The sequence below is a fragment of the Semicossyphus pulcher genome, unplaced genomic scaffold (assembly GCF_022749685.1).
Source record: "Semicossyphus pulcher isolate SPU_LCO1_2020_fin unplaced genomic scaffold, fSemPul1.0.p SCAF_19, whole genome shotgun sequence".
Classification (NCBI taxonomy): Eukaryota; Metazoa; Chordata; class Actinopteri; order Labriformes; family Labridae; genus Semicossyphus; species Semicossyphus pulcher.
Window position 1 is genome coordinate 12,841,956 of NW_027211692.1, and position 13,793 is coordinate 12,855,748.

The following is a 13,793-nucleotide window of genomic DNA, read 5'->3' on the forward strand; positions in this document are numbered from 1 at the left end:
GGGAACCCACACATGCACGGGGAGAACATGCAAACTCTGTCGCTGGTAGGTGACATTATGCTGCCACAATATCATTATACTACCACAATAATGTAGGATAGTTGTTTTGGATGTCTAGGTCCTGTGATGTTGTCGTTTGGGGTTTAGTTTCTCTCTTTTCTTCTACCATCTTTATTGCAAAAAAAGGTGTCCATATAAGTCTCAAATATTCACCATCTTTCTATTGCATTTGTTTATTCTTTGTTGCACCTAAATTCAGGAAATCAAGACTATACATATTATACAAAGACAGTTATAAATATGATTGGGAGCTCAAGGCATTATGGTCCAAGATCAGAGAGAGTCTGTCTGATACTACTTTCTAAAAAAACATGAAGAGACGTTGCACGTTTTTGAAATAAAGGAAAGTTTTGATTTCATGATAATTGATTTTAGGAATCATTTCCCCTCTTAATTCTTTTAAAATGTGTATAAAATCTAATTCAACACCTTCAGCAACCAAACTCAGAAACTAATATTGTTTACAGACGATCTCCTGTGGTTTGACCTCATCTCTCAACGATTGAGAAAACGATTTAAAAAGCAGATGCAGATCAAGTTGTATGCAGAATATTCTGATACTTTCTATCTGTCCTCTTCATGTTGCATAACTCTCCTTAAAAATCTTTACTCTTAAATGATGTGGATTTTGCATTTCAATTCCCCCAAACTGCACCTTATTATGTTTCATTTGGCTCCATTTAATTCCTGCTTCTCTACGTTTAATCCATCAGGCGAGTCTGCAACCCATCAAGCTCTCATATTAATCACAGCTGCCTCACAAGCTGCAGCTCTAATGGGATAACTGTTCCTAAACTAATCAGCTCCACTTGTGAGGCTGCTGAAACATTCAGCGGCTGACAGCTTAAGTGAGTTTCATGAGAGCTTTCGAAGAACAGAACCAGATAAAGTAGAGCCGAGTTAAAGGCCAAAACATAAACAGGAAGACAGCAGGATCTGGACAGTCTCTGCGTCCCCTCCCTCCCTCCCTCCTGTGTTACATAACTCCTCGCTGTCAGGAGGGTCATTTCCCCGCCTGCACTCTCTCACAGAAGTGCTCCTTTCCTTTTCACTCGTCTTTTACTGCTACGATAATGAGTTTGTGGATCGTTGTCGCTCTGGCTGTGTTAAATGGGGTAACTGGGGACCCCGATGTAACTGTCAGTCCTGAGGCTGATACGGCGGACATGTTGGCTCATCCCAACAGCGTGCCGGAGTACGCAGAGGAGGAAGCGGAGATCTTTGGACAGGTGAGAAACGCAATTGCTCAATTTTAGCCACCCAGACAGAAAAATGCCAGTTTTAACGCATCAAATGTTCGCAAAGAAGCTGTCGAGACAACGATGATGTGCACGGAAATATAACTTTAAAAGACAGACGTATATCTCTGTTGCATCAGGACCATTCTGTACATAGTACAAAAGCCATTATAAGCTCAAGTCAGAACACAGAGCTTTCCTTACCAACCACCATCCTGAAAAATGCTGGCTATGGTCTGTTAAAATAAAGGTCATAAATATGTTTTACACATGGGTCAACATTAGAGCTCGAACTACTAAATAAAAGAACAATGTCAAAGTTTTTCTCGACTCCACAACTTATTGTCGAGCTCCTATAGAGGACGGGCAGGAAGAGGAGGGGAAGGTGGTCATGTCAGAGTTCAATGTGCGTGAGGATTTGTCAGTTTTCAGTTCTTCCACTTGTTCTTCTTGGCAGGCAGCTGCCCTGTAGCCTCCAAATATTTGTGGACAAGCTCCTCTTGCGTGGCGGGCAGGCAGGGCTGGTATCTGCTGTAGTCCATGGTGTACTCTCCTTTTCCCTGATACAAACAAGGACACAAGATTACAGGATGGAACTATTTTTTGACCTCCAGTTTCACCTTGGTCGCTGTCGTCATCATAGCATCAACATGTTGATACTCTTATCTGAGAGTCCTTCAGCTGTTTATGTCAGTTCCTAGAAATAAGATTTCTGAGCAGCAGAGATGGATTCAGGAAGTTTATTTCCCTTTACATATGCATACTGCCGTTTGTGTAATTGACTGACCTCAGTGCTGGAGCGGAGTTCTGTTGCGTAGCCGAACATGTCGTTAAGTGGAATCTGTGGGAGTAATAGGTTGATATTAGTCAAATACACATGATGGTGAAGGATGGGAGAAAAAAGCTATATGCTTAAAAACCTGTAGATACTTGCTGAATGTTTAAAAATAATATAAAATCTGAACTCACATCAGCGTACAGAGTGAAGTATCCTTCAGCTCCGTCCTGTCCTGTGATGACTCCGTGACGACGGTTCACACCAGCGATCACGGTTCCCTGAAACTCCTGAGGAGCCACGATTTCCACAGACATGATCGGCTCAAGGATGGCCGCGCTGGCCTTTTCCATAGCTGAGGAGAGAACATTAAAATCCAGCGTTAATGTACAACAACAACGCCAAACATGGATCGCTATAACATGAAGCAGGAAGTGGATCCACCATTGCATCAATCCCTCACCTTGTTTTAGAGCGCCCTCTCCTGCACGGATGAAGGAGATCTCGTTGGAGTCCACCATGTGATGCGCTCCGTCTTCCAGGAGGAATCTGACTCCTGAGATCTTGTGTCCACTCAGGGGGCCCTTCTCACAGGCCTCCCTGTAGCCCTGAAAAATGATGGGAAAAAAACAAGGGATTAAAGACAAGAAAGTATATGACAGGTTTTTAAGTAACTTCTAAACTGTAAAGTTATAATAAGTAGGATTTTTCCTGGCATTTTGTCAACAACTCATTCAAGCTGGGCCCCTCCTCCTGGGTTCTTCGCCACAAGAAGCTCTCTTTCACTCTCTCGTGCGAGAACACGCCCACTCCGCCGAGCTAAGACCGACAGCATCACGGTTAACTTTGCGCTAGCATGCTAACCACCAGTTACCTTTGCGCTAGCATGCTAACCACCAGTTACCTTTGCGCTAGCATGCTAACCGCCAGTTACCTTTGCGCTAGCATTCTAACCGCCACTTAGGTTGTCCTTCCCGGCTTCAGGCACCTACCTGTCCAACAGAAAGAGGGCCAACTCTGCATCGCTCTTTCGCCATGTTCGCCGGTCTAAATGGGGCCCAGTTGCTAATTTGAACCACTCCCACACATGCCTACGCTGTGATTGGCTCAGGGAACCACAACGTCCCGCGCAGAGCAAAACAACAGAATAGATGCAGAGTGAAGCGTCTCACAAGGGTCTGCACACACACTCACCAACACACATGTGTGGAGGCCCATAAGTCTATGTTTTATATTTCTAGGAAAATCCTACTTATTATACCTTTAGTAAAATCAAAGAGCAGCTATAAAGTTTGTCAAATGAACCTTTTCTACAGCAGGTACAAACTGCTTGGGGATGTTTGTTCCGACAGTCTGGTCTTCAAACTCCAGCTTGGTGAACTGCTCTGCTTCAAGAGGCTCAAGGACTCCGATTACTTTACCAAACTGTCCTGATCCGCCAGACTGCTTCTTATGGGTGAAGTCAAACCTGCAGAAAAATATCAACATTTATAAGCACAGTAAATCCATCTTTCAACCAGAGTTTCAACAAATTTGAGCAATTACTACAACAGGCAACAAACTCCACAGTGTGATTTGAGTGATATTATGAAAATGTTTAAGTTCCAGCCCAAACAGATGCACCAATCAGATTACAAGGCATTTTCTAGCTATCCTTACACCAAAAAGTATCATGTTTTTTAAATCAAAAAATACACATAGACTTTTTTCCCCCTAGTTACTTATATTTGCCAATATGGGTGAAATATATCAAATATCATCAGTGATGTCTTTCAAAAACCAAAATAAATTCAGGTTGGAAATTCTCACCAAAGCTCACTAAAATTGGAAGTTTTCTTTCTAAGTTAAAGGCAGCACCATGCATTATACAGCTGATTCAATAGGGAGGAGAGGACATAAAGGAAAAGAGGCCTGTCTCTTTAAAAAAAAAAGGGGCAGTCCTCTCAGGGCTCTGGTGTCAGAGGAAGTGGGAAGTAGTTTTGCTGTTTGCACGGGGAGCAGCTGAGACTCAGCAACGGACAGATAAAACTTTCCACCTGCCAAGTAACAGTCAGGAAGTTGCAGCATTTCAGCTACAGGCAAGATTAACTCATTATTCAGAACATTCTCTTAAACTCCTACATATTTGCTTTCCTTTCCACTTTGCTTAATGTATATTCTTCTTGTGTCTAAGGCTTTTTTCCAGCCCCCTTCTAACACCTGAGGGTCAAAGTCCTTCAGGGGTTAGAAGCCCATCCCTGTTCACCATAACAGCTTCTGTTCTGTTCTGCTTTCTCTGATTTATTCTTCTTCTCCGGATTAACAGGAAGAACAGTTACTGGACGTGGAGGCTGAGGAGGATGTGATGGCTACTGGAGAGCTGAACCCAAATCACTACCCGGCTCAGAGGGCAGCCAAAGTGGTCCAACACTACCTCAACACCCGCTACGGCTCTCCGTTCAGGCTGTTCGGGCTGCACAGGGTTCACAGCGGAAACGCAGAGGTGGGCTGAACTTTTACCGTTTACAGCTTGATTTGAACGTAACATAATAACTACTATTAACTACTATTGTTTCTGACTTCTGATTTTAGGATGTGGCAGACTCCGGGAGAATGTACCAGCTGGAGATCTCAGCGCAGGAGATAATCAGTAATGTAAGATCTGATTATTCATCACACTTTAAGACTTAGTAAAGGCTGAGAAAGAAACTACTTTCCCCCTACATTAATCAGCCAGGAAATCATCTGACTGACCGCTTCCAACGGTTCACATTCTGTTTATGACATTTTAGTTATTGTTTAAAGTGTGCAGCTGAATAATCTCTGGCTTCAGAGTGAGCAGGTCTGGCCAGGTTTAACTAAACAGCGGCTAAAAGGAGGCACTGTGGTGCAACCATGAGTCAATGGCTGCCATTGTAACATCTGGACCACGCCTTTGCTCTCCAAACTCTCCGCTTCTTTCTTCTCTTTACTTCTTTGTAAAGCTTTTTTTTTTTTAAAGAAGCAAAGATTGTCTATTCTCTTTTTTAAAAATCCCTCCAGACTACAGAGAAATGCTCCGCAGAGGTTCTGTTCCCGAGGGGAGAGCGGCAGGGATCAGCTCAGGTCCAAGCCTCCTGTGAGGAGCTCCTTAAAAGCAACATTACAGCTCCAGAAGAGGCCTTATATCAACAATACAAGAACAACCAAAGCCTGCTGTCTGCACAAAATTTACCTGGTATGTATGATCAAACATTCTCTGCATAGTAAAGCTCCTTATCAGCACACAAAGTCACTGCAAATACTAACACAACTTTAATCCCAACAGAGCAACATACACACTTTACAATCAGACTTCCTTAATAACACTGTGACCCTCTGACCTACAGATAGTCACGGTCACATCGAGCCGGACATGAGGCCTTTCTGGCACCTCGGCATCGTGGCCTCCAGCGTCGTCATGCTGAACGAATCCACTGAAAACACGCTGTACAACATGGCTCAGGTGGCCAACATCACACAGCTGGTGGGTTGTGTTACCTGTCTGCTTATTAATCCTTGATTGATAAGTAGGATTAAATGTTTGCTTTTCCAACAGTATGATCGATTAAGGCAACAAGTTTTTGTTGATAGACCTTCTTCAGGCACAGGAGGCAGATATGAAACTGCAGGAAGTCTGTAACCTTTGTTTTTGACTCAATTTATGTCATGTGCTTATTTTTCACTTGTCTCCTGCAGGCGACTGAAAACGACCAGCTGAAGTTTGACTCTCACATACTGCTGCATGAGATGGTGTCCCAGGTAAATATGTATTAGTCTAAAGTTTTTTAACTTTTTTAAAAATGATAAACTAAAGACCTGAAACTCACAATTATTTTTATTTTTAATAACCTATTAACTGACTGATGGATACTGATTGATGTTTAGACTTATAGGACAGCGTATTACGGCAATAAAAACGGAGCTGGAGAAGAGTAATATTCCGGATAAAAAAAACAACTACAAAATTACGAGATTAAAGTCGTAAATTTGCTAAAAAAATAAATAAAGTCATAAACAAAAGTTGGTTGGCGTTCACGGTCCCCTCCCTCTCGATTCAACCGTTTATCTTCGGCGCTCTGCCCTGTTGGCTCTGCTGCTTACACAGACGCGCATGGCACGGAGCAAGGTGCATTTGTAGCCTATTTCCTCTGCGCACAAGAAGCAGACTTCATAGCGGAGAAGATTGAGCGACCCTAAAAAACACACGACTCTATGCTCCCCGTTTGCCCCAGGGGTTACGATCACTAATGAAGCTAACCTACGCTCTCATGACGGCTACTGAAAGTAAACAAACCTTAATATACACAACTACTTCAAATCAGTTTGGCTATCAATTAGGCTACATTTCTAAATTTCATTCAAGCTCTGAAAGCATAACTCATTCTAAATGAGACAACACGACTGCTTTAAAATATGCAAAAACTAGGGCCAGCATATTCTCAAAAATTCTCTCCTCTCCACCGGCTCCCTTTTTTTTTTTTTTTTTTTTTTTAAACAATCGCAACAAACAAATCGCTGTCGTAGCTTCTATGTAACTAAGGGAAAAAAAGATTAGCTTTTATTCGGCTGTATATGGTAAATATTTGCTATATTTCTTTGATAAATAGCTCAAATCTTTCATTTGTTGTATAAACAAACTAATAACTTTGGCACTTGTGGCATCTTGCAGTACACTGCTTTGGAACCAGCTAGTTTAGAATCTCACTTACATGTATGCTAATTATGTACCATGTGAGGTGAAGTTTTACTACCCCAAATCTTGCGTTAATCTCTCAATCTGTGTTATTTTTGCAGGAAATCATTCACTGGAAGCTGCTGTTCACCTGGTCTCCTCCAGAGGGAGTTAAAGTGCTGCAGATGGAGCAGCTGCGTCACTGCCATGACTGTGAAACGCCTTTAAACACAAGCTGAACTGCTGACGTTCATCACACTGCTTTAAGGACACAAAACAACTCCTTCATGCTCACATTTTGTATCCAAGCACTAAGCCATAATATGATGTCAATAACTCCAGTGCAAAGCTTTAAACAAACCAAAGATTAAATGAAAATCTGCTTGAATCCATCATATATAATGATGAAATCCTTACATTGAACTTCATTTGAGTTCTTTTTTTTGTGTGGCCAAAATAAAGTCTTTATACCGTCTGCTGCCTCAGTTTGTGTGTGTGTGCATGTGTGATAATAAATCAGCAACTTACGATACAGGACTGGTGATCGTCTCTCTAAAGGCCACTTTGGGCTTTCCCATCACACAGGGACAGTTGTATTCTCTCTCCATCCTCTGAAACAACACGCCAAAACAGGAGGAGGGAAAAGAACATAAACACAGGTCAGGTTTAGTATTTTAAAAAGGGACAATTTCTTTAAACATGATTAAAAAATCAGTGGTAGTTTGGTACATCCAGTAATATTCAGTTGAGGTTTGGTGTTCATGTCTAGCATTTGGGTTGTGGTGCAGCAATTTTTTTTTTTTCAACATCCACTCCATTTGATTCTTGTTTATAGAGGAACAAAAAACGTGGGACACAGACCAAAAAGCACTGAGAACACTTAATTAAAGAGAGTTAGATCTGAAAGCTCAAAACCTCCTAAAGTCTGGGGCGCCCTATGCCCTTTGCCACGTGTCATCCCCTCTCTCTCTCTCTTCCCCCATATCCGACACAATCCACTTTCCTTTCTCTCAATAAAAGGCCACAAAAAATATCTTAAAAAAACTAAAGTCCAAACTAATTAGATCTAAAGCACCAATAGTAAGAGACAAAATACGTCCCATCAAAACATCCTTGAACGTGTCTCATTCCTTCTTCTGACTGGGTACCTGGGAGTAGATCTCCAGATGCAGCTCGCCCATGCCGGAGATGATGGTTTCTTTGCTCTCTGTGTCAAAATGCACTCGGAACGTCGGATCCTCCCGGGTGAAGCGGTTAATACCTTTGGAGAACTTATCCAGGTCATTCTGGTAAAAGGAGAGGAGAGTTAGCAGGTGCAGTCTAGACTGTAGTGTTGGATTATTACAGTCCATGTTTTAAGTCTTTTTATTACCTTGTTGGATGGTTTCATTGACATGGAAATAACAGGCTCTGGGACGTGAATCGACTCCTGTGGGACAAAATGAAAACACATGAACATAAGGTTGTCCATTTAATAATGAGCTGGTTTCTGGCTCTTATGTTACAGCTACTCACCATGGAGAGGTTAGCGGTGGCCTTGGATGTAAAAGTGTCTCCACTGGCACAGTCAATCCCAAACAGAGCACAAATATCTCCTGCATAAACCTCGTCCACATCCTGTAGAAGCAAAGATAAAAAGGTTTAAATCTGATGGCTGAGTTGACCTACATCTGAAGTTGTGACTGAATAACAAACAGTTTCATGAGTTGTTTTGATGCAAGAAGGATGGAAACATGTTCCTCTGGTGTCACAGGGGATGTGGTTGCTATCGACACACTTGACTTGTGCCAAAAGAGGAACCTGACCCTTCGGACCAGTCATGTTCCTCTGCCGTTTCAACTGTGAACCACAGGTGGAAAACTGTGACCTCACACCGCCTGCTGACGTGTGCTGCCTTATTCTCACCTCCATCTGGTCAGCGTGAAGACGCACGAGCCTCTGAACCCTGACTTTCTTGCTGGTGCGTGTGTTGTAGATGTACTCCCCCTTCTTCAGACAGCCCTGGTACACTCTCACATACGTCAGCTGGCCGAACCTCCCTGCCTGTTAATGAGAGGCACCACAGGAAACAACAAAGTAAGATTGGAACCTTCCTGTTGAGCAGAAATAGCAGAAGTAATAATAAATAGTATCTTACCTCGAGTTTGAAGGCCAGACCCACGTAGGGGTTTTCAGAGTCTCTTGTCGGGTTCATTTGAATCTTTGACGTTTGACTGGAATCTCTAAAATAATGGAAACACACAGGCGTTAAAAACATGCTATATTTAACATTCTTTTAATTCCATCTACTGGAGGCTTAGTACATGCAAATGACAACCCTGGTCCATACTTACTCATCATTGAGGATAGCATAGTTTTTGACTTCAGTGGGGTTGGGCAGATAATCCAAGACAGCGTCCAGTAGAGGCTGGACCCCCTTGTTCTTCAATGCCGTGCCCACCAACACCGGAGTGAAGAGACGCTGCACTGTGGCCCTGCGGATCGCAGCCTGGAACACAGAGAGGAGACAAGAGGCTTGGGTTAGTGTTGGGCAAATAAATTATTTTTTAAGATAGGTGAATAAGGAATTGTTTCATGGTTTTTCAGGGTCTTGTTGGTTGACTTTACAAAAACAGACTATGTGCTGTTTTAAAGGATGTTAAAACAACATTTTGAAGATGTATTTGTTTCGAAATTGGCTTCTAAAACAGTTTGGGAAGGTCTCGGTCTCCTCTTGGAAAGGCAACATTTTTATTTGACCTTCTCTCAATTTCAAAAATACATGACTGGCAATTTTATTTGGAGGATATCACTTAATTATACAAACATGAAGAGGAAACTTAGTTGGATCTGTCAGGTCACTTTCAGGAGTCCCCACAGTGTGCAAGTTGAGGGTGAGAGTCGTACTGATTATTTCTAGGTCTTCACTCGGCCCATTAAAGTCTTTTATGTTGTTTATTTTAGTCAGGCACCACTGTGGGGCCGTTCAGGGTCGTAACGTAGCACAGATGAGAACAGGAGTTACATCCATAACCATTCAGTGCGCCGCAGCAGCAGAACCCTCGTCATAATCACTAAATGCGTTCGTGCCTAAGTGTGTAAGTTATAATTAGCTTATTTCATAATTGTCCACATGGGATAAATACTGTTGTGTGCATTATTTCTGTTAAGTGGCTGTGACTTATTTGTGTTTCTTTTAAGTGTGTTCACTGACATAGTCACTAACTGAGCTAAATGGTTAGTCACCTGTTATATTGCACGTGATTACGTGTGTGTATGTGAAATACCAGCTAAGCTAATTGATTAGCCATTTCTGTTGACGTTACATTTGTATATTTTTCTTACAGTTTGTCTTACAGAAACCATTTGTTCATTCATTCATTTTATTCAACATTCATCCAACCATCTGTACTGCAGTGAATCAGTCAATATAAAAACTACTTCAACTGTTCTCTGCGTCCACCTCTGCTCTCTGACTGGAGTAACTTGTGTGGATCAAGTGGTCCCAGCAGCACAAACTCATAATCTCCAATACTCTGGTCTTAGGTGGTCTTGATTACAACACCACACCACTCTCACTTTGTGGCCAAGTCAACCACCTTTGTCCAGCTACAGTCCAACTTTCTGATTGATTGCCTTGTTATTTTGCACATATATTCATGGTGACTTTACTGATTCTATTTTTTTTATCCAGTGCCATCTTTGGATCAGTTTTTCTATTTTCCAGCACTTTGGTTTATGTGCAAACGAATGACGTTCTTATCAGCCGGTGCCGCTCTGCTTAATGACGTCCTAATCACACACTAAACTAACAAGGTAAACATTACATATTTAAGCATTTAGCTGTGCCAAGTACAGAGTTGCTAGCATGGCTGTGGAGACTTGTTTAATTGTAATAGCAAGATGATACTGGGAAAGATATCTTTACACTGGCAATGATTCAGCTGTACGTCGTTGTTTCCGACAGGAAGAGAGGTGCTAATCATTTTTTCAGAGAGATCTATACAGTGTTTCATTCAAACTTAAGTACTTAAAAGGTCCTCGATTCCTTTTCACACATTTACTCCCTCATTAAAGGAGCTATGAGGAACTATTACTTTGGGTTGATTTCAGCACTTCGCAAGAAAAATCTGTTCCTGCTTCCTTTTAAGTGTCTCAATCTTCCTGCTGATGCTGTGGTTTGTTTGTTTGTAGGCCATATGAAGGCAGCAGTATTAAATTGAAACTATTTCATAATGAGTTAAAAATTATTCCAAGATGATTTAAGGGGCTCAAACCTTCAGGTCGTCATTGGTTGGAACTTTTTCCTCCAAGAACATCTCTCCCAATGTTTCATCAGCGTTAGCCACACACTCCACCAGCTCCTGCCTCCGATCTGCAGCCTCGGCACGGAAATCTGCCGGGATCTCATCATAGCGGATACTTTGTCTGCAGTGAAGAAAAAAAACATTGAATCAGCTTTATATTATACAGAGTAACCTCTTTTAACATTAATATCTTGCTGATATCTTAACTCTATCACAGTAAAGCTGTCATAAATAAGTCTGTTTAATAGAAAAAGCAAACTATTTTTGCTGCTTAAAACTGTAAAGACAATCTGCCAAATATAACAAGAGGTGATTCAATCTTTCTAGGGGCCATAGCAGATAAAAATCAACCATATTACAATACATGAGAGACGGATTTCTTTATGGTCAAGCTAGCGCGGGGGGAATCACTCACCCAAAAGGTCCTTCAAAAAACATGCTCCGCTCCTCCACAAGGTCAATAATGCCTCTCATGTTCCCCTCCAGGCCGATGGGGATGTTCACAAAGGCTGCGTTGTGGTTCAGTTTGGTTCTGAAGAGGACATAAAAAGAAGGCTTAGTGTTAAAAACTAATTGACATGAGGGAACAGAAATAAAGGACGGAAACAATAAAGACACAGCATGGATCATATTTCCATAAAATATCCTCTAAAGCAACAGTGGTCACAAACAAAACAAAGTGCACATTGTAAGTACTGAGGTACCAAGTAAAACACATCTCCCAGCTCTATGTGTTGCTAATGAGGAGCATGTATGCGTGTGTCGTACCTCATCTGCTGCAGGGCCCTGCTGGGATTGGAGCCCATGCGATCCAGCTTGTTGATGAATGTGAGGAAGGGGACGTTGTAGCGTTTCATCTGTCTGTTCACCGTCAAGGTCTGACACTGGACTCCTCCCACCGCACACAGAACCAGCACGGCTCCGTCCAGCACACGCAGCGCTCGCTCCACTTCGATGGTGAAGTCCACGTGACCTGGAGGAAACAACAGGGGCAGTGATATTAAGAAAGAAGGTATTATAAAAAGGAAAAGCTTATATTTTGATTTGTAAGGTGTCATAGCTATGGACACAGCAGGGATGAGTCTTGCTGACACGGTGGCTATGAATTTGTGTTTTTGGTTGGCATGTTTTCAGACATTTTTTAAACAGTAAATGGAGTCCTCTTTATGAATTAAGGAAAAAAAGGGTGAAATCTAACCTTTCTGCTCTTAAAGCTCATAGACTGCACATGCTCACAGTTTTACTCTAATACTATTTTTACTGAACACATTATATATGAGAAGATTTTTTGTTTTTGAACCACAAAAAAGTACTATTTATCCAGTTAAAGTAATGGTGATATCAAAGCAGCTCTGATACAATTAGACATTTCAACAACAAATAAACAAGAGTTATGTTTCTAACTCAAATTACCTAAGACTGGGGGTCAAAGGGACCCAATACAAACCTGTGACCTTGTTTAATTGTAATAGCAAGATGTTGCTGTGAAAGATATCTTTAAACTGACAATGATTCAGCTGTACGTTGTTGTTTCCGACAGGAAGTGAGGTGCTAATCATTTTTTCAGAGAGATCTATACAGTGCTTTCATTCAAACTTAAGTACTTTAAAAGGTCCTCGATTCCTTTTCACACATTTACTCCCTGATTATAGGAGCTATGAGGAACTATTACTTTGGGTCGATTTAGGCACTTCGCAAGAAAAATCTGTTCAAGCTTCCTTTTAAGTGTCTCAATCTTCCTTTTAAGTGTCTCTTTTCCCCAAGGGCCACAGATCAGCTGTCAGTACCTGGTGTGTCAATGATGTTGATGTTGTGATCCTTCCACACAGTGTATGTAGCAGCTGACTGGATGGTGATGCCCCTCTGCCTCTCCAGCTCCATAGAGTCCATAGTGGCCCCAACACCATCTTTCCCCTTCACCTGTACGTAAAGAGGAGAAAACCAACGTTGGAAACTATACACCTATAACCCTTACCTGATAGATACAGCTCCATTAATACGTATAACACAGCATCTCCGGCTCTCACCTCGTGAATCTCTGCTATCCTGCCGGTGTAATAGAGGACACGCTCGGTCAGGGTGGTCTTCCCCGAGTCGATGTGAGCTGAGATCCCGATGTTGCGGATCCTCTCGTTGGGAAAGACCCCAGAGGAGCATGCCCGACAGCTGTTGATGAGCACCTTCGGAGATGAAACGAGAACAAAAAATCAATAGTCAAGCCCATTTCTGTTTGTTTACCGATTGTGAAATGCAAATGACTGAAAGCACAGCAGCAAAGCTTGATGTCAAATCAGTTCAACTGAAGACCTAATGTCACCCAATGTTACCTTTTTAAGTGTGACGCTTCCTGGAGCCAAAACATGCGTTTTAGCCAAAGACAGACCCGCTTTTAGTACTCTCATTTTGACAACAGCTCGGTGGGGCACACGGTGGTCGTGGTCCTCCTTTTACACAACCCCCGACTCTGACAACCCGGTGAATGTCACGCCGGGGCCCTGGTGGTTGTGAAACGCTACTTCCGCACATGTGACTGTCTACGGAAAGTCAGATGTGCCAAAATTTATATTTTGCCTTTATTACTGTACACAAAAGCTACATCAAAAGAAACATACTGGGAATACAATAAATATTGACTGTGGGTGATATTCGTGTCCATCTTTTTCGTTAAAAGACAAATATCAGATCAAAATCACTGAATAAAAAATGACAGAGAAAAAGTTTAAAAGGCACATGCTGCCTTCAATAACCCTCAGAGAAATGTA

At 42.0% G+C, this 13,793-nt stretch overlaps 2 protein-coding genes across 3 annotated transcripts; one reads left to right on the plus strand and one right to left on the minus strand.

Annotated features, from left to right (window-relative positions):
* Positions 1–231: 231 nt before the first annotated feature.
* Positions 232–13,433, minus strand: gfm1 (G elongation factor, mitochondrial 1). The gene is made up of 18 exons (XM_069668534.1): positions 13,359–13,433; positions 13,059–13,211; positions 12,819–12,951; positions 11,800–12,004; positions 11,447–11,563; positions 11,002–11,152; positions 9,079–9,233; positions 8,883–8,967; positions 8,651–8,788; positions 8,261–8,362; positions 8,118–8,174; positions 7,894–8,031; positions 7,274–7,356; positions 3,379–3,541; positions 2,537–2,681; positions 2,268–2,428; positions 2,086–2,139; positions 232–1,858 (listed from the first exon to the last, which is right to left on the minus strand). The coding sequence occupies exons 1-18, from the start codon at positions 13,431–13,433 to the stop codon at positions 1,727–1,729; spliced, it is 2,247 nt and encodes a 748-aa protein (XP_069524635.1). The 3' UTR covers positions 232–1,726.
* Positions 1,074–7,220, plus strand: lxn (latexin). 2 transcript variants are annotated; one of them, XM_069668535.1, is made up of 7 exons: positions 1,074–1,289; positions 4,379–4,555; positions 4,645–4,707; positions 5,095–5,269; positions 5,421–5,557; positions 5,770–5,832; positions 6,868–7,220. In XM_069668535.1, the coding sequence occupies exons 1-7, from the start codon at positions 1,134–1,136 to the stop codon at positions 6,982–6,984; spliced, it is 888 nt and encodes a 295-aa protein (XP_069524636.1). In that variant the 5' UTR covers positions 1,074–1,133; the 3' UTR covers positions 6,985–7,220. The 2 variants fall into 2 exon arrangements, with proteins under 2 accessions (XP_069524636.1, XP_069524637.1); XM_069668536.1 differs by lacking the exon at positions 1,074–1,289 and adding an exon at positions 4,077–4,151.
* Positions 13,434–13,793: the final 360 nt, after the last annotated feature.

What these genes read in the sequence shown, in the direction of transcription:
- lxn (XM_069668535.1), top strand. Translation starts at nt 1,134, where the DNA reads ATGAGTTTGTGGATCGTTGTCGCTCTGGCTGTGTTAAATGGGGTAACT. An exon ending in CGCAGGAGATAATCAGTAAT is followed by an intron (nt 4,708 to 5,094) that starts GTAAGATCTGAT and finishes AAATCCCTCCAG; the next exon opens with ACTACAGAGAAATGCTCCGC. An exon ending in TGCATGAGATGGTGTCCCAG is followed by an intron (nt 5,833 to 6,867) that starts GTAAATATGTAT and finishes TTATTTTTGCAG; the next exon opens with GAAATCATTCACTGGAAGCT.
- gfm1 (XM_069668534.1), bottom strand. Translation starts at nt 13,433, where the DNA reads ATGAGAGTACTAAAAGCGGGTCTGTCTTTGGCTAAAACGCATGTTTTG. An exon ending in GAAGCGTCACACTTAAAAAG is followed by an intron (nt 13,212 to 13,358) that starts GTAACATTGGGT and finishes TCATCTCCGAAG; the next exon opens with GTGCTCATCAACAGCTGTCG. An exon ending in CAACATCATTGACACACCAG is followed by an intron (nt 12,005 to 12,818) that starts GTACTGACAGCT and finishes TGTTTCCTCCAG; the next exon opens with GTCACGTGGACTTCACCATC.